Source organism: Sinohyriopsis cumingii, chromosome 6 (assembly GCF_028554795.1).
Source record: "Sinohyriopsis cumingii isolate HCF-2022 chromosome 6, ASM2855479v2, whole genome shotgun sequence".
NCBI classification, from domain to species: domain Eukaryota; kingdom Metazoa; phylum Mollusca; class Bivalvia; order Unionida; family Unionidae; genus Sinohyriopsis; species Sinohyriopsis cumingii.
Window position 1 is genome coordinate 147,762,223 of NC_142966.1, and position 24,442 is coordinate 147,786,664.

The window sequence follows — 24,442 nt, forward strand, 5'->3', positions numbered from 1 at the left end:
TTGAAGAAAGAAAAATTGTCAGAGTTTAAGTCAAGTTGAGAGATAGCAAGAAGCTCCATACGACTTGAAACTGCAGTTTGTGAAAACTGGATGTAGTTATGCACTAAGTAAACTTTTTAGTTTAGCATAAAGTTTAAAATCACTGCATCATTATCTGAAATTTTTCAGAACTTTCTAAATGCATGTTTTCCAACTTGAAAATATCAGTGCATGACATTACATCTTAATTAAAATTGGTCTTTCTTAAAGAAAAATATCATGTGCCTTATTGATAAGGTCTTGTTAGGGTTGGCAGGGTCTGATAAGTTGTTGAAGCAAGTAAACTTATTTAAAAGCTATTTGATGGTAGGAGTATTATACACGGCATTGTTAAGATTTAATAATTTGGAGTTAAAAATGGGATAATAAAGCAAGGGGCATAATTCTTAAATAAGTGTACACATTATTTCTACTAATTTAAAGTTGCTTTACTGCATTATCATAGAATAAAGATATCAATCATGGAACAATAAATATATCAAATTGGTTTTTACAAAATTTACAATGTGGAAAAAATTCTTTGTTCCAGTGGCAGGTGCTTCACTTTCATTCAGGTCTGTTGCTCCTTCAACCTATCAACTCAGGTGTTGGAGGAGGAGAAGCTCTGGGCATTTGATAAGGATTTTAGCTCCATTTACTGCCTCCTTCCACCAGACTGGTGCCGAAAACCTTCTGGGGCTGTGGTTAGGAAGCTAGTGCTTTACTTGGGCCCAAGAATCAGACAGGCAGCAGAAGGGGTGGTCCATTCCATCTTCTATGCTCCAGCTGCTGTTTTCTGTTGCCAGTTATCAAGTTAATTCCTTACTATGGTCCCTGAAGCCCTCACCACTACACCCCACCATTGAACTCTGGTGTTCGCCCAGTAGGGATATCAGCTAAAACCTGCAGGTTGTCTCCCTTGGAGGTCCAAGATAGCTTAAGGGTCAAATGCTAGTGACAATCAACTCCATTGCTAATGTCTTTTTGGCTTCGTCTTTCATTCTCCTGAAAGAGGAATCAGCATCTTCAACAGAGGCTTGCTTTCCTTGTAAGTGGCATTCTCAGTGGAGCTTCTCCACCTCTGAAGGGGTACCACTTTGGAGATGTCTAAGGTCTTGATGGACCTTTTTGAGGGCTGCACTGCTTGAGTTGGAGATGCTTTTCAGAGGTCTCATCCCTTCGATAGCAATTCTGGGTCTCCAATTAGTAACTAGAGGAAGAATTATTTTTCTTGGATGGGACTTTGCATCACAGAATAAGTAAGAAATGCATTAGTTGTAAGTATGACTTACTTAAAATTAGTTCTGTACCCATTCCAAAAACTGCATTTATGTTCCAGAGCTCAGTATTGTATCATTAATCTGATACCATCTGTTTTTCAGAATATGTTGGATGCAAAATGAACCATACCTATGACACTTTTGAAATTTTAAATGCAGTTAATCTTGACTCATGAGACCACTCCTTCTGCCAGCCAAAAAATGGTCTCAAGACAGATGGTGCAAAATGAACCATACTTATGACATTGTTGAAATTCTAAATGAAGTCAATCTTGACTCGATAGACCACCCCTTCTGCCAACAAAAAATGGTCTCTCAAGACCGATGGTGTGTCTCTGAAGGTTATGACGTTGTATAAATTAATATGTTCCTATGGGAGATGATCTATAGAAGTGGTGTTTTACTGTAATAGCATTGTTTGTATAAAATATATTCACCTGTCTCACTTCTTGTTTTCCATTTCAGGTTATTACTTACGGAGAAAATGAGCAAAGCTTGTAGAGATGAAACAGTGGAAGGTCTTAGGTTTTATCCAAATTATTTTGTAACAAAATGAGAGTTTCTTGTGCCACTATTCTACCATGTGCTCTGTATGAGTGGATTAGTGCTGACAAACCGAGTCCTTCTTGACAGTAGGAAAAATATTGAGGACACTGGGAAGGTTTTGAATCATCGGAAAGGTTGAAGTATTGTAAATCTTCAGAAAACTTCTACTGGTGAAAGCATAGGACATGGAACAATGCAGTCTTCTCAGTAATGACGTGGAACACAGTCTTTTCATTTCCATCAGAAAGAAAAGAAAACCTTCAAGCTGTCTTCTTGATGGATAAAGTTGCTGGAATGACAAAGATCATTATTGAAAGTCCTTTTAATTTTTTATGTACCTCATACACATAATAAAATGAACAAAAAAACCCCCCATTATGTTCTTCATATAGCCTGTTTCATCTTCCTCTGTCATCTAAAAGCAGCAAGCCTTACTTTGACTTGAACATAATTGAGGATAGATATTATAATTTTGATTGGCCTGTTCAACTTTAAACACATGCAACAGTCCTAATAAAATCCACAAACTTACCTATAGTGCTTAACTAAAGCTCAGAATCTTGCTGTCTGAAAATTTGTATACATCATTTTCAAGTCTCCATGTAGGTGTCTTAATTTAGAAGAAACTGAAAATGATCATTCATAAACTGAGTAATATTGGTAACTAAAAGGGATTTGTTTTTTAATGCAAAAACATAATGTCTTCTCTCCCTCCTCCAATTCCGACCATGATAATATCATTCTGTGATACTAGTACTTGACAGAAAGAAACTAATATTTTAGCAAGTTAAATAAAATAAAATTTTGTTAGAAGAGTAATATAAAAGACCATGATTGTATTAAGGTCTTAAGTTTAGTCTTCTCATTCCATCAAAACGGTGCATTTAAGTAACAGACAAAAAGCATTAGCTTTGTAAAATTTAGGATAAATTTAACTTTGGTCCTAAAGAGGGATATTGAGGCTACAATCTTAGACAAATATTTGTGTTTGTAAACACACTGCAGACCAGTTATGTCTAATTAAAAAAAATCAAGATGTTGAGAATAACTGACATATTGGCTTGAAGGTCAATCAAGTCATATGCAAGAGGCTTCAGACAAATCTGCCATATTTGGCATGTCTACGTAAATGTTTTTAAGGTTTTTGTCAAAGAATTCCAAAAGGTTTTTAAAAAATGTGTGTAAATAATGGAATCATTCCTTTATTGGCCTGAAGAAACAAATACTACAAATAAGCCTACCAAAATTAATTTGTCTATGCACATGATGTGTGCTTAATTGCATTTACAAGGTTTTTATAAAGTACTTATAGCTTTTATACCTTAGGGCTGTTCCAGTAAAACATATATCCACCCCCACCCCCAGGATGGCACTTTAAAAAAACCTCTGTAGGCGGTTAAGTTTCAAACTATTTTGATTCTGACAGTGGAAGGTTGGTTAGGAAAATCACTTATGTTGTAGGTTGTGTTAAGAAAATGAGAAATCACTGGTGGGGTTGTCAGAAAAAAACGAATATATATTTAAAATTGTGTCTAACCAAATAAACCCTCCTAGTGGTCTGATGTGAATAAAATGTTGGGTCAGAAAATGACGCCAGCACACGCAAGTGCAAGTAATTTGTACAAATTCGCATACTTTGAAAGCAGTGATACGTGTTCTGCAAATTACGTCAACATCGTGGATATAAAACGTGCTTTGTACAGTATGCAATTTTTATTCAACTTTAAAAGTGCATTTCATGATGTAATTCACACTGCCAGTAGTGGTCTTGCAGCACTTGATGTGACACCCAGATTTAGGAAGGCAAACTTTAAAATAGCTGGATACTTCGGTTCAACATGAATGGTTGTTAAACTAAATTTGATTGGTTCACTGGACTGTGGAACAAGCATTTTCTGGTAGTTTTAACCTTACTTTCATCATGAAAGTTTTACAAATCCATGTTACAAATAGCGGCCACACAGGAAACAAAAATGGCTGAATCGCAACAGGGTTTGCAGATGACATTTTCAGTCGGTAAATTCTGACTGGTGATAGCTATGATGACAATGAATTTCATGCATATCAGTCTGTTAGACATTGGAAAAATGTCACTGGAAATACTAGCATGTAAAATTGATGTTGAGTGCGAGTCTGATGTAGATGTTGGATGGAATGCTTTTATAATTTTTTCAAGATACCCATGTCTGAACAAGCAGACTATGGGAATGTTGGACTTAAAACCCTAATACAGCATTATGGAAGAGAAAAAATCTGGCATAAGAGGCAGCAAAGCACTGAATCTTTGGCAGAGTTCATGTTAGTGAAAACTATTTTTTTTGGAACAGATATATCCAAGAGAGAATATCCTTAGGGCCATACCTGTGAGATGTTGAAAATTGCACAACCATAAAGAACACTAACTAATCCAAGCTAGTTATCATATGCATTTCGGACAGCAGGCAATTAAAGGAGTTCTCAGCACCGAATACAATTCTTACACAGTGGAGGAGGATCATGTTAATTTCAGAAACAGTCAACAGATTAATGCTCATAGGAAACATCAGAGAATCCCCATACAATATAATTAAGTGTGTGTAGATCTCTAGCTGGCAGAACCACAATGGCAACAAAAGAATAACGAGACAAACTTTCATATCATGCAGATATTTTACCAAATGAAGTACATGCTCTCTATGTACAAAACTTCAATGACATTAAACATAAGAGACTGACTGATCTGTGTAAACTCAAAGCAAGATGGATATCATTTGTCCTGTTTATGTTTGGTTCTTCCTATGTATATTTTGATCATGGTGATATTTTCTGCAGACCTTTTGGCACTTAGTTCGAAGCCATCATTTGGTATTTGTATTACAAATTGGATTACTATTATCTAGTACACAACATTTTGAAGCAGTGTCATTAACTAATGATGAAATTGATGAAAAAAGATGTCATTCTGATATATGGATTCTTTACTACACAACTAATCTGTTCATCCTGACTCTGTTTTATCATCTCCTTTAGTTTTGCTGGTGCCAGTACTTTTAATAAAATTGTAACTTTTATTTTCTTGCAATCTAAATATTTGTGATCATGTATTATAGTCAAAAGGTAAAATGTGTTTAGTTTTGTTGTAAAATCTAAAACTATTAATTAGCAAGGGACTAAAGTAAAAAGTGGGTCTACTTCATGTGTGTAGAAATTATTGCCATATTACAGTGTAGAAATTATTGCCATATTACAGTGTAGAAATTATTGCCATATTACAGAGTGTTGTTAGAAACAACAGAATAAGGTACCGTCATAAATGTACCGTAGTGTGATGGGTGGAAAGGCCATGGAAATGTAAGGACAGTGCGGAGACCGTAGAGTATGTTTCAGCATAGCTGAATCTTTATAGATACATAGATCCATACCCAACTTCAGACCACAACTGAAACACTGTACTTCGTATCCCAATCCAGTCTCAGGACCCAAGTAGACAAATCCTGTTCTAGCTAAAACATTCAAGGTAATCCTTCCCTATCCATTGGCCATTTTTTTAAACGTTTCCAATCGACTGGCACAATCACAAGAGTCAGGCAAGAAGACAGGAAAAGTGGGTCTCTCGATTCTTGCTGTGTCAAAGTCATCCTTCTTGCTGGTGGCTATCCTCTTGGAACCATTTTTTATACATACCAGTATATCCATACAGCAAAGTGAATTGTTGGGAAGCTGCACTGGCTTCTGGTACACAATTTGATACACTTTTTACAAGGGTGGACTGATGATTTGTTGTGTGTCTAAACATACAATCTTGTAAGGTTGGTAGGTTGTCACTTTAATATCTTGATCCTCTCCAGATTGCAAGGCTTCTTTCTTCAAGACCCCAAAGTGACTACTCCACCCAGTTCTTCTGTGCAAGATCTACAAAAGCAACCCTTGTAGGTGTGGTGTGGAGAACGTATGCCTAAAACGCAAATCGTCTTTTTCTGCCAAATCTTTGTGGTGTATTGTGTCATCAGTTCTGCCATTGCCAATCTGAGTTTGCAACAAGGATACAAACAATTGTGGACCATTTTACTGAGCAGTTGCATCGGTTACCTCCTTCCCAATCCTTCCCTGAAATACTCCTCTAACGGCAATAACGGGAGTCTTGTGCCCGCCCAATGTTAGTCACCTTCCCAACAGTCACCACCCAAACAACCACAAACCTCTTTTCGACATTCCTCTGACATCCAGTGACCCCTCAGACAGCAGAACTCTAGAATTATGAATAACCAATTTTACTTAACATTACCCAGTGACAGTTCCATGGATGTGTTTCCAAAAGCACATTATGCTGTTTCATGGCCAAATTACCAAATTACCTCAGGCCATTCAACTGGATCACGAAGCCCATTGGGAAATCATTCACCCTACACATATCATAAACATCGTCGAAAATGAAAATACTATTCAGGTCGAAGTTTGTGAGAAACAAGTGCAAGACTACTTGGATCCAAATGTAAATTATACTATGAAAAAAGTGCGCCAAAACTAATCTGACCACCTATGACTTGAAAATTACCCCAGGCTATTACTTAAGTGGTCAACATCTGGTGAACGCGATTGCTGCCAGGTTTAATGTCGTGTTTGGCAAAGCCCTGGAGAGGCTCAATCGAAGTGACACCATTGAGTAACATAAAGAGGCTCATCGCCTGCTAATCTCAGGAGAGCAAAGTGTTGACCTTTTTATTTTGTCCTGAATTGTTTGAGATGTTAGGTGGGGACATGGAGATGAGGAAGAAAATAGAGAAAAAAAGGCTTATTAGCAGTTGTTAGCAACAACTTGAGTTTTGCAAAGTGGTTTTGTTACCTGGTAGAACTGAACCAAGGATTCGATTTGATCTTTGTGTACTCCAATGTGGACAAGTACAACGTAGTGGGATTCTGCCATGAACGCTGACGAGGAAGATGGAACACCTATCATGTTCATTGCAAATTTATACATCCTCACTATTTGCCTGTCTGTATGTCGTATTTTGACACTGTCAACATAACTATTAAAGAAGATCTGGGACAAAATATTCCATTCACCAATGTGAAAGTCACAGTGAAACTCCATTTTCAAAAACTATTCTCTAACGACTTGTAAGTCATATATCGTGTACCGATGAGTCGCATGACAGCGAGAACATGGTTTAGGAGATACATGTATGTTGAAATTGGCGTTTCATTCTGTGGCCCCCGATGGTGATGCCGCATTGACGCAAGGCAAAGAATTTCTCCAAATTATCATCATCGACAATCAAAACCCCAAAGAAGTTTTCTTAAGAGCAGGCAAAAATGTCTTGCTTCAAACGGGCAAAGAAATTTAGGGTCGGCGAGAATCTCCTAAAAATGCCCTGGACGCTGCTGAGTCAGGTATTCCGGTTTCCCTGGTGCCACAGCAAAGACGAGGCAGAGAGAGACAAAGACAAAGACACCTCTCCAGAGAACTTCACACCCCCAGAGCTAGAAAGACCAGGAAAAGAAGAACCATCCGGGAATTAGATGTTTTTGATTGTTAAAAAAACAGAGAGAAAAATGATGCACTGTCAGTCTTGTGCCTGTTCCAAGTTGGAACTGGATCTGTTTGCCATGCCACCCACCATGATGATGATGCAAGAATCCCAATGAATTGAATTTCATCCCATCTCCTCTTTGACGTATTCAGCTCCCATCAAATTTGAAATCAAAGGACAGCCTGAAGATTACATCAATCTGAATAGCAGTTATTTGTACTTGAAAGTCAAAGTGACCGAAACAGTGACATCCAAGAAACACTGCTGGAGTAGCTCCCACCAACAATTTCATGCATTCCTTGTTCCGTGAAGCTAATTTGTACAAATAACAAATTAGTCAGCACAGCATGGACATTTACCCTTACTGAGCCTGCCTGGAAGTAGTGTTGCATCAGTGGTATAAAGAATTTCGTGTTCATTCCTCCCCACCATTGACTGCTCTAGAAATCCATCACATCAAATCTCTCTTGGCCCAGAGTGTGGAGACAAGATGAAGAAATGGTTACTTGTCAGAGATTTTCAAGCAAAGAGTCAGGATTGAATTGATGACTTGTCATTACCTGAGAACTTTATTTCCTCTTGAACAACAAATCGTACGCTGCTTCTTGGAATCCTGTCGTGTGCGCTAAAGATGAACTACCTCATTGCTAACCTCAATATCTCAAGCTTATGTCATCAACATGGACGACAGTCATCTCCCAGGAACCCACTGGTTAGCTATCTACTTTCCCAAAGATGATTGTATGGAGTATTTTGATTAGTATGGATTACTGCCTGGAGGATGACATCGACTTTATGGGAAGAAATATCCAGACGACATGATTCAATAATGTGAGATTACAAGGCAAAGATTCTATGGTGAGTGGACAATATTGTCAGAATTTTCTTCATCAATGCAGTTTTGGATATCCCTTAGAACACATAGTGACTTATTTTGATCGTGACTCTTCTAGAAATGATGAAAAAGTAGATCGATGGCTTTAGCTACGAAAAGTAGTGTTCATCAGTGGCCCATCCATGGAAGTCTAACTTAACTTCACAATGTTGTCAACCTTGTAAAAAATAGTTTGTTTGAATAAAAATTGTTATATGATGTGTTGGTTATTTGTGGTTTAAATTAAAAAATGTTATGTTTGGAAAAAAAGGTGTTAGTGGTTTGTTGTGAAAATTTTGTTATCACTATACATGCTCTTTGACTTCTCTTTATCCCTCGCCATAAGCTAAGCTATAGCATTCCAACCAAAAAACAACAGGGATGTTTTATGTGGTGTCCGCGCTCGAGTCGTATAAAACGGGATGGTCTCCAGTCTGACCATCCATTGTTGACTCCTGCACCTATGAAAATGTGTTAAAGACTAGCCAAGCTGAACAAAGCCTACATGAATTTACATCGTTTCAGGCAAAACTCAATACCCAAGCCTGAGATAGAGAATGTCAAGATGTTAAAAGTGAGCCAAGACCTGATAGAAGTGTTTCAAGAGAAAATCAAGGAGCAAGAAGAATCGACAGAGAAGTATATACTTCATAAGCAGAGAGAGCAGCAGCAACAGCAGGATCCAGACAGAGGTTTTGTAGACTGCCGAGTGGCCATGAAAGAGTTCTCTTTCCGCAGAAGCAGACCCTATCCTGTTGGAAAGCCTGAAGCCAAACAGGGACACAATCTCAGATGATAAGATATTGGCATAACTCCCCAACAAAACAAGCCTTTTCAGGGCTACACCAACCATCTAGAAAAGAGATATTAGTGAAATTTCCAAACTATTTGTCTGTCTTTGCGTTTGTTTGTACGTTCAAAAACTAGAAGTGTGTCTATAAACATTTCGTTTCCCTGATTTGTAACATAGTCTATGTGTGTGTTTGTAGTTAGTTACTGTAGGTAAAAAGTGTTTCTTTTAGGTCCGTGCATACCATGTTCTTCATAATGGTATGGGATTTGTTAGTTTTTGTGTAAGAAGTATGTTATTCTTCACGTTCTTGCTTTAAGGATATAAAGCTGAACATTCATCAGTCTGGCTACCCATCATCAATGAGACAACTACAACAACATGAGCAGAATAAGCAAATTGCTTGAACTCCAAATGCACCTGGGGTATGCCAGATGCCTCCTGGACGAACTGGCCATGGAAGCAATCCAGGAAAGTGCCAGGCTTGAAGAAGAAGAGGAGAAGGAGAAGAAAAAGAAAGAAAAGGATCCTGCTTCACCTCATACCTCTGTGTGAGGTCAAGCCTGAGGTGTGGACACCTCGACAGTCACTACCAACACCACAGCCGCTACCAGTACCACAAACACTACCACCAGTACCAAGACCTGTGGTTACCCAGATGGAAAACTAGGAAGAAGAGTTAGTAAGACAGCGAGAGCCACAGAGACATCATCATCCCCATGTCTGGCATAGAAGATGGGGAACAAGTCTTCACTATCTCTCAAAGTGAAGACTTGATAGTGAAATCATCCAACCCCCCCTCTGCCTTCCCAAGAGCAAGACTGAACTGGGAGAATGACTGAAGCCGCCATTGTGTCTGTGGTGCCAGACCAGGAAGGTGCACTCATTAAGAGGAGCATTTGGAGTTTTAAAAAAAACGGCCCTTCTCAGGGATACCCAGATCTCTAGAAAAGAGAGACTGATCAATTGCCAAATTGTGTTAAGTAGTTTGACTATAAAAACACTAACTCCTTTACTGATGTATCAATGCATGTGTATGTTTATGTCTGTGTGTATGTTCATGTGCGTGCATGTTTTTGTGTTTGTGCACGCGTACATTTGTGTGTGTATATGTATATTTGTTTTTTTCTTCACAAAAAATGTATTCCTCTTTTTCACTTAACAAAAAAACCTTTATCCATAAACACAAAAACCAAAAAGTTTGGTATTAGTGTGTTGTTTTGTATAAAAATTTATTTCAGGTTAGCACTCTCATTATTATGGGTAGTTTGGTAGGTGATATGGGTAGTTCATGAGAGGGAATGTTTTCCTTTACGTCTGTGCTTGGGACCTAAAGTGAAGCATTTGTCATTTGCACCATTCAACACTAATGAAAAAATGCTTTTAACACAATGGATAAAATGAAGACGTTGCAAGAGGCAGTAGATGATCTGGGCATGGTGGAGGAATCTTTTTATTAGAATGGAGGATGGCGCGTATAGCCCACACACTCAAAATAGCCCATTTCATGGAGACTTTGGTGAACTTCATAATTTGCTCAGAATTTTGATCACGTGGCGGGTGGTCAACTGACCACAATAGCCACTCAATAGGTGGTGGGCAAAATATGGCAGACGCTTCAGCATCAGCATCAATTTCTCTAACTTCTTAAACATCGTTTATCGAGTTGAAAAATGCCTATTCAACAGTGATGCTGCCGCAGATACTGACGAAATTTAATATTGAAACCATCCTGCCTTATTTTCTGGAAATCAGGGCCGATTTCAAAGCCAAACGAGAGAGTAGCTTTGAGCTGTTTAATCTGGACATGTACATGTAAGTAAGGAAACGGTGTCGAAGTAAACAAATTTAATCCTGACAATCAAAGAGCAAGTTGTTCAAACTATTTCTGTGCATCCGAAACGTCACTGTAATAAACTGCGTTTCATATGAATTTATCAGATTTGTTTTTGAAAGTCTGTGGATAATTTACATGTAAATTTCAATCATTTAATTAGCTCCACTTGCTGGATTTGGAAAAAGCTGAATATTGGTGTCGCCGGTATTCGATCTCATTGACGTTCACTGACAAGTACAAAACTATTTCTCAAGTCGCACTACTAATACATGTAACACATTTTATGTGAAGTATGTATAGTTAATTGGATTTAAATAGATTTTTTTATATAATGGATATGTTTAGGATATTAGAATATAAGCTTGTTTCAAGTTGTCCCCCCCCCATTATTTACATTGTAAATACAGGTATACAAATGATGGCAATGTATTGCATCGAAGTACATACAGGGATGGTCCTGGCTTTTAAAAAGCTGTCGCCAAAATAATCGCCAACCTCAATATTTTGTCGCCAATTTTCAAAAAGTGTCGCCAAAAAAAGTAGTGTACATTTTTCCAAGTGTTAATTTAGTCTATTAATGTAACAGGCAATGAAAATTACAAAAGATGGATTAGTTAATACTTTAATTACAACAAGCATTAACAAAATGTTACAAAGTGTTACATGAAGATCCGTCGCGATTTTAGGGCTGCCCACTTGTTGAATGCAGTTTCAAAGTCTAATTTTTCACATCTGTACATGCTGATTCTCATTAAATTCTCGAGAGATGAGATGCAGAGCTTATTTCTGATGTCAGTTTTTATGAGGTTCATCTTACTGAAACCACGTTCACAGTCCTCAGTGCTGACAGGTGACACCAGTAGTCTCTCAGCAGCCCCCCCCCCCCCTTATGGCTAGCTTCACAAAGCTTGTAGCGAATTGCTTCCTAAATCCCAAGAATGATCACTGAATGCTGTATAAATTTTCTCGACAAGAAAAATAGGATCTCCATTCCCACGAATGAAACTTACACGAGTCAACACCTGGCAATATAGGACCGTATATATAAGCGTAAATTCACACCCAATTTAGGGATTCTTTCACTCCTGTATTTTGAGAAATAAATAATTATTATTAATTATGCAAAACTGTTTTTTTTTTTGTTGCTATTTCTTGTTGCGGAGTTTAAGTCTCTGCAGCCGTAACACGGGACTGATGACAAAAGAAAAAGATCAATGAGTAAAATGCTGCACTGGCGACAGATGTAATTGTGATTGAGATTTTTTCCATTTGCTTTGTATTTATACACAGTAGTCGGTACTTCAAAGGTTATCAGTTTTCTATGAAGGTTCAGCAAAACTATTGTATTGGTATATGTATAAAAAAAACCAAAAAACAGAAGGATTAGCCATACAAAATTGTATCTGTTCTATTCGCGTCTTCAGAAGTCGGTCAGTTGTAGGTATAGTGCGGTAGCATGATTGACTGTATGGCAGCATACAGTACTCAGCCCAGATGTCAGCATAAGCAGATTATGATGTAACAATGCACTGTAAAGATAGGGTTGTCAATAAGAACAAAGGATCGTTTGTGTAACAGATTGATTCCAATGCATTGCTTAGTCAAGTTTATGGCTTCCTTTCGTTCTGGCTTTAAATTTATTCAGTCCAAATCCATGATTGTATGTACAAATTAAATAACCAAAAAGTATGTCGCCAAAAAAATCGCCAGATGGGATATTTTTGTCGCCAATAAGGAAAAAAAATCGCAATTTGCGACATTGGCGAAGCCCAGGAAGATCCCTGGACATATATCGGGCTGTGCTTAACTTTGAAACTATCACATATATTGTTTTAAATTGTTTTGTAGGAAGGAGCTTACCCAATAACAAAACATTTTTTTATGTGGGGGAAATAACCTGAAACATGCAAAGTTTATTTTTGTCCCTCGTAATTAACATGTTTGTATGTTTATTGTCATCCACAAAAACATTTAAATGTGTGTTCTATTGTTACAGCACATCAGAGTGAAGCAAGATGAAATTGCAAAAAAGGCCATTGTTTCTGCCGAGGTTCTAGCACACATGAAACAGCAATTCTACAGAGTGATTCTAATGCTGAACTCATTGGGTGAAATCATACATGCTAGCTGCTCATGCCCAGCTGGGTCTGGTCCTAACTGTACGTGCAAACGTACTGCTGCACTGTATTATGAAATTGAAGATTTTGTCCCAGTGTTTGTGCTTCCTAAGACATTCCATCACGTACTGGTATGTGTATCTTCAAGTTGAGACATAGTACTATAAATACTGGTACTTTAATTTACAAAGACATTAAATAACAATAACATCAATGGTAGCAGAAAACATTTCATTTTCTTTAGCCTGTTACCTAAAATTTTCCATTTCTTGTTAGATAAACTTTAGGCCTGGAATAAGCCGAGGCTAGTTAAACTTCCAGCAGTTCCAATCTATGATACAGACTTTACAAGAAAACAGCATGGGAAAAAAAGAAAAAAGAACCGACCATTAAAAGGAGAACAACCGGAGGCTTATAAGCTTAATAAAGTTTGCGACACTGAGAGTGCTTTTGCAGAATCATTCCTCTGTGAATTAGAGCAATGTAGTAAAGAATCCAACCCCAGTAAACAGCTCTTAATAAATAAAGTTGCAAGTCAAGACGATCCAGTTGAAACACTGGTCTCTGTAAATCCATTATATGATTATGAGGAAAAAGTTTTAAAAAATATCACAGATTTATCTCATTCAGATAGTATCACCAAAAACAAAGAGTTAAAGAATTGTTTAAAAGTCACCCAAGATGAACAACTACTTATTCAAGAAAATACTCTTGTACAAAGTTGATTGGTTTACTTTGAGACGATTGAGGATAACTGGTTCTATTGTTAGCTGTATTTGTAACTTCTTTTTGTACATGAAGTCCAATCCCAACACAATAAGTAGTGCAATATTAGAGCCATCTACTTTTTTCTCAGCAGCAATGAGATATGGATTAGATATGGAGCCAACAGTTATCAATCGGTATGTTGCTGAGAAAGTTAAAGAGGGTTCAAACATTTCTATTAAAAAGTTGGGTTTAATTATAGATAAAGATCATGGGTTCATTGCAGCATCGCCTGATGGTGGAGTTGAAGAAAATAACTCTTGTTGGTATTGTGGAATGCAAAGTAGCAGTAAAATAGAGCCACAAAACTTTTGGTGACAGTGTTAAAGAACCTGGGTACCCATTAAAATCAATGAAAATAAGCCAACATGGAACTTCAGTCCAAGTTTTTGCATTAAAACCTAATTATGCGTGGTATCACCAAATTCAGTTGCAATTGTATGTATGTAGGTCATTTGTAAAGTATTGTGATTTGGCCTTGCTTCATCCAGACTCTGGAAGTTTTCATTGTCAGAGATTCAAATTGAATCAAGAATGGGTAGACAATTTCTTGCCAAAACTTGAGACTTTTTTGGACGAGTATATGGCTGACAAAATTTTACAAAAGTACAAGGAAAACTAATTGCAATAAATCTTCAGCTATTATGAAAATTCTCTATAATCACGTGTTTGACTCTTTTTTTTATTTTTATTATCTCCATAACAGGTTGACCACTGGGTTGGGGAACCATCCCAAGGTCACATTATAATCAAACGTGTTGCTAAGATATTTATAAACTTGAGTGAATTTTGTTTTTGTAAGCTCATTATTTTATCCTCCTGCTTAAGAAAATTATTATGTACTAAATGGTTTTTGAGAGCATCTTTCCGCGATTTTGGAATTTTGGATATAAAGGAAAAGTATTTAAATAAATCATTACAACTCGTTTATGTTTTTTTTATTATATCATTTCAATCGGCATCAGATTACCGTGATCGCCTACTAAATCATTTAGCAGTTCCTCCAATCTACCCGTCATAAATCCTTCTGAGTATCACTTATTATTGATGGAAGAACCATTTTGATCCTAGCTGCAATGACTCCTGAAGCAATCTTGTAGTCAGTATTTAAAAGTGATATAGGTCTCCAACTGTTAAAGAATCTTAAGTTCTTTCCTTTGGTAAACATGTAATGACTCCTTGAGTCTTAAAATCTCTTGTAATGTGGCATTATCACATGGTTGCAAAGTTGTTATTTACATGCTTCAAGTACATGTGCTTAAATTGTACTAGATTTTGGTCAGTCTGTTCCCATCTTATTGAGGCTACCAAGGGGATGGGGCTATTCACAGGGAAATGAAAACATGTCAACAAGTTGGTTTCAACAGTACGTGTATATAGTTACAGAAGTCATCGTGAAAAGTACATAAAAGCGAACAAGAGATATGCGGCTGATATGATTAATGAAGGCATAATAATGTATACATTGACACATGCTAATGACGTGTTAATAGAAATGATTCTTACAATACAATATTGTAACAATGTCAGCTCAAATAGTATACATTTATAATACATCCTGGAGATAACAAGTTATGAATTCTCTCAAAATACAAATACATGTAGCAGTTAAAAATTTTAATGACGAATACATATTGTTGAATAAAGTACAGGTTGGATCTGGCTGCTTGCCGACATAAATGATTATATGCGCATATTCTGACAGAGAGCTACATCTGTTCTCTCATGCAAGGAATCTTTCTTCTTATAGTAATTAACTGCACTTATTCCAGATGCTTCTGAGCTTCAATTTTTTCGTATGCAGCTTCTTTTATAGGTGTTGTACCAAACGCTTCCAACCATGATTACAGTAGAGCAGAGGTTACAAATTGCCAGTCCTCTAGTATTCAGTTTTCTTATAAACTGACCAACTAAATTTCCGTTGACTTTTCACTCCAGCCATTTCCATACATATTTTAAACCTTTTATCTAAACTTCTCATTTCATGGTCTCTCTCAACAACTCTGGATGACATTTTTTGCAAGCACACTTCTTCTTTCCATTGCCATCAGTTTTCATTATACGAAGATTCACTGGATGAATTTAAACTTGTGACCAATCAGAATCCTCTTTCATTGGATGAATTTAAACTTGTGACCAATCAGAATCCTCTTTACGAGAGTCGTGTTCTAACTAATATATGGAATGAATACATTACAAGGGTCGTTACAGAATGGGACCGAACAGACCACTTTTTTAAAAATGGATCGAAGATAATAAAAAACCAGACTATATCAAGAAAAATCTGATTCAAGTCAGGAGAAAAGCAGAATCCCACTTTAAAACGAAAAAAAAATCATGTCTGTTTTTTTTTAAAACACAGACGAAATATGAGTCATTTTAACACTAGTCTTTTGCCACCAGAGCACAAATAAAATGATTTATGTGACTAGTGTAAACCAGATCAGCCTAGTTAAATGCAGGCTTATCAGGGGGTTTCAGTTTGTGTCTCTGCACCTATATTAATGTCTGTACTAGATTTTGCCGACCGCTTCTGCTTAGGGGTTACTTGTGTTTACTTTTGTTTGGTGGGGGTTCTTTGTATTCCTATGGAAACTTTGTTTTCTTTGGTGTGACTTGTGATGTAGCATCGCTGAATAATTTTCTTTTTTTTATTTGAGATGGGGTCCATCGTGGAGTAAGTAAGGACTGTTGAGAAATAATCATGTCATCTGTAAAAAGAAATAAAATGATTGCAAGTGGGTGGGGGAACTGTTTTTTTTTTGCTTTTCAAATATTTGATCAACTTTGCCCCCCCCCCCCATTTCCAAGTAATATCCTAGAAAATAATTATGAAAACACTAATTTTTTTAATAGAATAGTGTCTTTTTCTGATCTTTTACAATGGGGGATTGTTAGAAGAAATATTTTCAAACACATGAAAGCGAGGATAGTGACATAAACAGTTACAAGTCTATTAAATAAGAAAAAGTTTAAAAGGCCATATAAATTTCCTATTTTGCAAGGAGATACAGTTTTCACCTCATAAGTAATGATTGTTTAATATTAAAGCATGTGTGTTAAAAAATGGAAAATATGGCTATAATTGTTTAGCATTTTTTAATCATTCAATGGAATGTGAAGGCTTTTATATATTTATAAAATGGATGACTGGTGAACATTGTTACTTAAAAAAAACCAAACATGCAAAGTATGTAAATACACATTTAAATTTTTTTAATCAGTATGTCATTTTTTTATGTATAACAGGTAGAAAATTTAATATTGAAGTTACCATCATTTGCAGTTGTTTGAAGTTTGGTCATTAGAATGATATCCTCAGCAGCGTCGAGTATATTTGCTGTACCCTCTATGCTGGCATTAGAGTATACAGTTGATTGAGGTTCAGTAATTGGATTAGGACCCTCTGCATCCTCTGGTATATTTCCTGTTTTCTCTGTGCTGGTATCTGGATTGATTTGATGAACTGTAAAATATAATTATTCAATGTAAAAGGCAAAGGGTAGGGGAGGTAACCAAAGCAAACATACCAAAATGTGTACATAACTTTTTGGTATGGAAATGTGTAAAAATCCGAATGGGTGGGTACACTCTACAGCAATTTTACTAATGGCTACATATTGTCATGATTCTGAAAGGTGCCGAACATTTTCTAAAGTCTCTGGAGCATGCATAATGACACTTTTTTCCTAAAAAGTGCACAGTGCAGATAATACAAATGACCTTAGAGAGAAGAAATATTAATGAAAATAATTTATGGGCCGATTACACAGTTCTATTCAAGATATTAATAAATATTATTCATTTGTTATACTGAATAGAGAAAAAACTGCCGCAATCGTCCACGTAATGAAGTGCAATTATTAATTTTTGTATGACCCTGTTTGATGTAATTGTTCAGTCTCATTTTCATTTCACAATGTATATGGATCGATGTGAAGATGCAAATATTAGAAGCTGAAAATCACTGTACACAAAATATGATAGTCAATTATTTAATCAATAATAAAGAATAAAGTATTGATTTAGAACAATTTCTTTTTTGTTTATCTTCTGTTGAACTGTTTTATTTGGCCTGCTATAAATATATAAGAAGGTCACTCACACGTCAATTCGTGCCAATTAGTAGTATTAATTTGTCTTGTACAATTTTAATCTGGGATAAATTATCTTGGTAGTAAGCAAAATTGTGTTTCATAGTTATTACTTATCAGACATTTAACAAATCTTGTACGGAGTTTCTTTCATTTTTTTCGTGTTTTGCATGCTGGTGTATGTGTATCCTTGATGATGGAGTCCAATAAAGACATTAGAACTTTAAATGTTCAGACAGCTATTGACCTCTTTCATAAAAGTACATCAGAGACAACTGATGAACATTATTTAATAAACAAATTTGCAGAAATACCTAACCTTGATCCATCATCTATTAATAAACAAGTTCTAACTGCAAAGCTGTATCGATACAAGAATAAACTTAAAGGGAAACAAGGGTTGGCAAAGAATGAATTTGAAAATGAAGCATTTTCAGTACCAGTTAACACTGTGACAGCACCTAAAGTTCCAAGTGGAAAACTTTATGAAGAGGAACTTTCATCTTGCAAGCAAGCATGTACAAGTTTAGCAACTGAATTGTCACAGTTCAAACAACAGTCAGAACAACAAACAGAGTAATTGAAGGAACAAAAAACTGTTGAAATTAGAGAGACTATAGAAAAACATCAGCATGAGATTTTAAGTCTTAAAAGGTCTCATTCTCAAAAATTAAAAACTCAAAGAAATTCAAATCAAAGACCCAGCAACTATCATCTCGAATGAAAAAGTTAATAAATGATAAAGAAAAAATGCTTCAGAAATTCCATTTCGTTGCTAAAGAGAAACGAGATGCTCGTTATGAAAACACTCTACTGAGGAGAACCATATCGCGATATGCCATTAAGACGGCTTCTGTTGCAAACAACAGAGCACTGCAAAAAACAATAATTCGTCAGAAGCAAAAGCTTTCAATGTTGAAAACTGACAATGAAAATTTAAGGCTTAGCAACATCAGATTAACTATTCAGTTACAACATGAGCAAGAGAAGGTGAAAATGTTAAATGAAAAGTTAACAGCATCAAAAAATGCAAGTGATATCGAAAGTAAAGATAATAGCTGAAGAAGGACTTGAAAAATATAACAGAGGACAGAGATTATTTGCAAGCTCTTCTACAAGATAATGCTGTAATTGACATATACGATCCTGTAACAAAATGTTACACACCCAATACAAGACAATGCATTATGAACATTACCAGTTATAATGTTGCATCAGCTAATGTAGGTCCAGTAATAACAGAAGTTTTAAAGCTTGCTAACAGAACTCCTAATGAAGTTCCATCGAGGAGAACTGTGGATAATATAATAGCTGAAAAACTTGCTATTGGACAAAAGTAGCTTGGAGCTACTGTTGGTACAGCACAAAATACATGCTTGTACAGTGATGAAATAAGAAAATTTGGGCAGACGTAGCAAACATTTTTGTTAAGTGATGAAAACAAAAGTTTGTATTTTCTGGGTCTGAGAGATATGTCTGACAAATCAGCCAGAACTACACTGGACATTTTTAGGAACATATTAGATGACATTTCTGATATGTGTGAATCTTACAGAAACAATAATAATACAACCCTTGGGAATAGTATTCTATGCAACATAAGAGATTTTATGTCTGACAGAGCCCAAACAAATTTAGCTTTACAGAAATGTTAGAGCAATATAGGAGAGATGTCATGCTTACGTTTTCAAGTAACTGGAATGACATGATAGAGGGCGAACAGACTGCCACAGTTAAAGTTAATAATTTTTTCTGTGGACTACATTTACTTGTAAATTTTGCTGAATGCCTTTCTCCCATTCTCTCCCTGTTTGAGAAAATAGAGGAGCAGGATACATCTTCATCAGACACTTTAGATGAGGAAGAGACATCATCTGGTGAACTGTTTAGCTCTGATGCTAAAACAATTTCTTTTCTCTGTTTCTGTGGAAAATGCTTTGCTTGTGGTGTGGATGAGAAAATTGGTTGCTATAGTGCATTTAGAACATTTTGCCAGTCTCAAAATGAGAAAAGCATGTTTGTTAATTTTCGAGGAAATAGATTTAATGTTATAATTTTAATGGGCCAAATAGCCTTTTACCACCATCAGAGATCAAGCAGTTTTTTGAAACTGTACATGGAACATGTAACAGACTTCAAAAACTGACGTTGTCGCTTGTGAACAAGCCATACATAATTGCCAGCTGTAAGGTTCTGGGGCTCATATCAAAGTTAATAACAGCCCCTTTATGGAGATTGATTGAAACTAATGTTCATGTTTTAGACATGAATAACAGTTATCATGCACTGCTAGCCTTCTCTGACAGAGCTAGTCAAGAATCTACAGATTTCATTAATGGCAATGACCACCGATCTGAAAGTAGTCTAATTGAAAAATACGAAATTTATGCCAAACTTGTTCAGCCCTGTGATGGCATTGATGACAATGCATGTGCTCTTGCACAAATGGCTTTCAAAGGACTTTGAAGTGTTCTCAGAAAGGCTATGAAAGAACAGCTGCCTGGTGGAAGTTACTTTCAGCCAACAGACGCAATCAGAGAACACACCCAGTCAGTTATACCACATAACAAAGTTCCTGAATGTGTTTTTGGAATACTTGACTTCTTTCTCCGTTACAGACCAAATGCCACCACCATCTCTAACGAGGCCTTTCTTATGTTTGTATTTAATAAAACTTCTGAATGGTTGGAGTCACTTCCAATAACGGAAAAAGATAATTGTTGTTGTTGTTGTGGGGTTTAACGCCATTTTTCAGCACGATAGGCTATACATGGCGGCCAGTATTAATGGTGGAGGAAGAACCCGGAAAACCCCGGAAAGAACCACCGACCCACGAGAGGAAAAAGATAAAATGCTATCAGAATGTAGAAAAGAAGGTAGACAAATACAAGCCAAATATAAAGAAAGGCTGAAAGAAATTGTGGAAAAACGAAGAGAGAGTTTGCAAAATAAACAACTTGCTCTAGAAAAGAAACATGAAAGAGCACTGTAAGTAAAATCCAAGCACACAAATGCAATCCTTTATTATGGGTTGTGGCAAAGACCAGATGATGTTGAGCACATCCTTGCAGAGCTAAAAATTACAGAGAAAAGAAAGGCACTAACATCACAAATACGATTCAGGCAGAGAGTCTTAAAACAGACTGTAAAAGATAAACAACTGTACAAAATAAGCGAAAAGGGTAAGGCATACTCAGTAGAAAAACTGAAAAATAACCTCATTCAGTTAATTAAAGATGACGCAGATAGCCCAAGTGAGGAATCGCCTGTATGTGAAATTCCATTACTTGTTGGAAAGAAGGTTATTCATACCTTCAATGAGGGCAAGTGGCCTGGGCATTTATTGAGTGTAGTAGCAGGATTTCCTGAATTTTACAACATTGTATATGATTGTGATTTGCAGGATAAAAGTTCCCCAAATGCCATCTACACTTACACTCTCAAAGAGGATTACAGAAACGGCCATCTGGAAATTGTTCCAGAGGTGTAGTGTAATTACAGTTGTTACTGTTCCTGTTACAGTTATGCTTGTTCTTTCACAACAGAATGGCCAAGTTATCGGTGAAGTGGAATTATTTGTATAAATGTTTATTGTTTAAACGTTTTATGAATTTTGTTATTATGATTTTAAGTCAAGTCCTTGACATAATTCCTAGCTGTGCTTAATATTTAATGACAAATTCTAGATTTTATTCTGCTTTAGGAAGATTCACTTCATGCAGTAGATAAGTAACATTCAATTTAGATATTTAGAAGTTGATAATTTATTTTGTCGCAATATTTTCCAAGTAAAATGCAACAATTTAGTAAATTGTATCAGTGCAGTTATTTAGTTCATATTCTTGCATTGTGTTGAGACTTCTATCTTTCTTTTGGAATACAACAATTAAAGTTTTGCTCTTAGGTTTACTTAGTGAATTATAATTATAATTGTAAGTAAGGATGAATAAATGCTTTTTACACTTATTTTTAGTACTTTGCAATGAAAGCAATTCTATACTTTTTAGTTTTTTACTCATATTGTAAGAAGCGAGTTATCTTTTCCTTTTTGCACTTCAAAAATTATATTTACGTCATTTTGTACGTAAAAACACCACACTGATATGATCTATAGGAACGGGAAAACAACATTTAAATGGGCTATACTCGTCAGTACATAGTTTAAACCTATCAGTAAGACGATCAGTTTAAATTTATAATGTATACAATTTTTTTTAAAATAGTGTCCTTCTTAAGTTTTTCTGTAATTTGAGTGCGTAAAAATGTCGGAGGATACTGGTATAAAAAAAGACATAACTCAATCAATTTTACAGATATCCTTTTGAAATAAACTTTATTATTCATCTCAAACATGCTATTACCATAATATCTGTTTTCAAGCTGCTTATAACAAACGGTTCAAAAACCATTGCCGTCCCTAGGAAAAGAGAGACTTTTGTTTAAATTATAACTGCGATTATTTTAATGATTGAAACTACATTACACATTGCAACATTTACTAGCACTTAGTGATTAGTAGAGACTAACAATCAAATTTGTGAGAAATCAACTCTAATGACACATACATTAACAAGGTGTGAACCATCTACTGACAAATATAAGAATAATACAAACCATAAACATTTCTCTGATTTGACTCCATGTGTGATACAGTGAGCTGTAGTAAACCTGCAACAGCTTCTTGTCTTTCAAATTCTGAATTTAAAAAAGGACATAAGAATATTATACACGTTATATAGCTTAAAAAATACACAGTTAACTGTAGGCTGAAGGTAAGAATATGCCAAGGAGGGGATTTCAGTGTATCATGTTCCCAATATTAATAATTTAAAAATAGGCTACTTTAGCAATTACTTAATTATATAAATTACTAAGCTGGTTAACAGAAATTTTTAATATGACGTTATTAGATTAGACACAACTGAATAAAGTCACAATATCCAAATAATTTACGATACTAAATTATATAACAATCTTATTTTGCGTACGACATAATTTATATACCTTTTTTTTATACTATGACACCGTATTACATAAATTGCGTTTCATTGACCAACATAAGGAATTTTTTTAGTATTAACAAACCTGGAATATTTATGGATGGTAAAGCAGTAGATATTCCTTCACCATCAGCACTAAAATGTAGCGAACACATTCTCGCATTCTTGAATTGTGACATTCGTTTTCCGCTCAATTCAAGTTCAGATTTTCCTGCTCGTATGAGCCACTGTTTGCACAGCAAATCATCTCTCCATGGCAGACGATGGAATTTAATGCCACATCCTTGATTGGAGCGACTTTTGCAACCTCTGACGATACAAGTAGCTGGCATTTCTTCACGTTTTATCTCTGAAATATTTCTAAACAACAATGACGCCAATTTGGTATGTACATGTACCCACCAGCGTTTGATTGGCTGGAGTATACTCGGGAGGTTATTCGGTTAAATCCGGTATGAAATGGGCTATGGAAATAAACAATTAGAAGAAGAACAAGCAAAGACAGAGAGAGAGGTGATGAAACAAGAAAAGGAGGAGGAGGAAGAAGAGCATAAACAGAGAATGAGAGCCTGTAATGAAAAAATAGAAAAAGAAGAGGAGAATGAGAAGAGGAAAAAAGAAGAGGAGGAGGATAAGAAGAAAGAAGAGAAAGCAAAATAAGAAGAATGTAGGACAGGAAATAAGTTGATGGAGAAAAAGAAGAAATTAAAAGAAAAAAGAAGAGGAAACCCAAAGGCCCTTTTCACAGCCATTCCAGTGCCTTAAAAAGATAGTTATTCTCTTGCCATATTTGTGTATTTGTTTGTTTGTTTCTTTGTGTATTTGTTTCTTTGTCTATGTCTATACAGAAGTTATATGTCCTGCGATGCCAGGCTTTATATAAAGTTATATGTTTAGCCCTGCCAAGCATTATAGCTCCTTCCCCCCGTTTTCCCTGTTTCATCCGATTGAGGTCAGCCACTTATTGCCAATGTCCAGTACCATGAAGTCACCATATTCCATTTCCCTTGTCACTATACAGACCCAATCCATTCCCTATGTTAAATTCCCCATGTTGCTATAGTGCCCCACAATGTGAAAAGTACCATTGTTGCCATAATGCAAATGACCAAATTTAACATTGAACCCACATTGTTGCTATAGTGTCCCACATTACTACTTGCAGGATACTTTATTCCAAATTTGGTTCCGCTAGGTCCAGTGATTTCTAGAAGTTGAAAAAAGCAATTGTTGATGGATAAGACTTAATATACACTGAATGATGGATGATGAACAATGCATGCATGGCTATACCATAATCTCACTTGACCCTGTAGCCATGTGAGGTAATAAATTGGTGATTTTAATTTTATTTTATGGCACTGCTAGTTGATAGGTAAAATTGAAGATTTAGCCAGATGTGAAACAAGATTAGCTAAAACAAGTAGTTATGGGTACATGCAAAAGTCCTTTCTCTCTGCAGTTCACTCAGCAGGTCCTTAAACAGAAGAATGTCTTATTAAAAAAATGTTTGGAGAAGTTGGGCATTCAAGATTAATAGTGGAGATCTATTAGTAGCGGTACAATGTCAATAACTCCGCCAAAATATTGGACCTGAAGAGACAGACGGTT

The 24,442-nt window shown here is 36.0% G+C and overlaps 2 protein-coding genes and 1 pseudogene across 2 annotated transcripts in view; 2 read left to right on the plus strand and 1 right to left on the minus strand.

The window, feature by feature from the left end:
• LOC149798228 (vacuolar protein-sorting-associated protein 36-like) overlaps nucleotides 1-2,231 on the plus strand; it is a 41,946-nt gene extending 39,715 nt beyond the window's left edge. The window contains exon 13 of the mRNA XM_089963340.1: nucleotides 1,764-2,231. Within this exon, the coding sequence (XP_089819466.1) occupies nucleotides 1,764-1,854 (91 nt within the window). The 3' untranslated portion in view covers nucleotides 1,855-2,231. The remainder of the gene's footprint in view (nucleotides 1-1,763) is intronic.
• Nucleotides 2,232-9,399: 7,168 nt separating this feature from the next.
• On the plus strand, nucleotides 9,400-14,661 carry LOC149798230 (uncharacterized; annotated as a pseudogene).
• Nucleotides 14,662-15,091: 430 nt separating this feature from the next.
• Nucleotides 15,092-23,172, minus strand: LOC149798231 (uncharacterized). The gene is made up of 4 exons (XM_089963341.1): nucleotides 22,917-23,172; nucleotides 22,446-22,526; nucleotides 17,012-17,203; nucleotides 15,092-16,448 (listed from the first exon to the last, which is right to left on the minus strand). The coding sequence occupies exons 1-4, from the start codon at nucleotides 23,161-23,163 to the stop codon at nucleotides 16,324-16,326; spliced, it is 645 nt and encodes a 214-aa protein (XP_089819467.1). The 5' UTR covers nucleotides 23,164-23,172; the 3' UTR covers nucleotides 15,092-16,323.
• Nucleotides 23,173-24,442: the final 1,270 nt, after the last annotated feature.

Coding starts and splice junctions, on each gene's coding strand:
- LOC149798231 (XM_089963341.1), bottom strand. CDS start 23,163: ATGCCAGCTACTTGTATCGTCAGAGGTTGCAAAAGTCGCTCCAATCAA. Junction 17,204..22,445: donor AAATCAGAGAAATGTTTATG/GTTTGTATTATT, acceptor TATATTTTACAG/TTCATCAAATCAATCCAGAT. Junction 16,449..17,011: donor TCAAACAACTGCAAATGATG/GTAACTTCAATA, acceptor TTCTTTTTACAG/ATGACATGATTATTTCTCAA.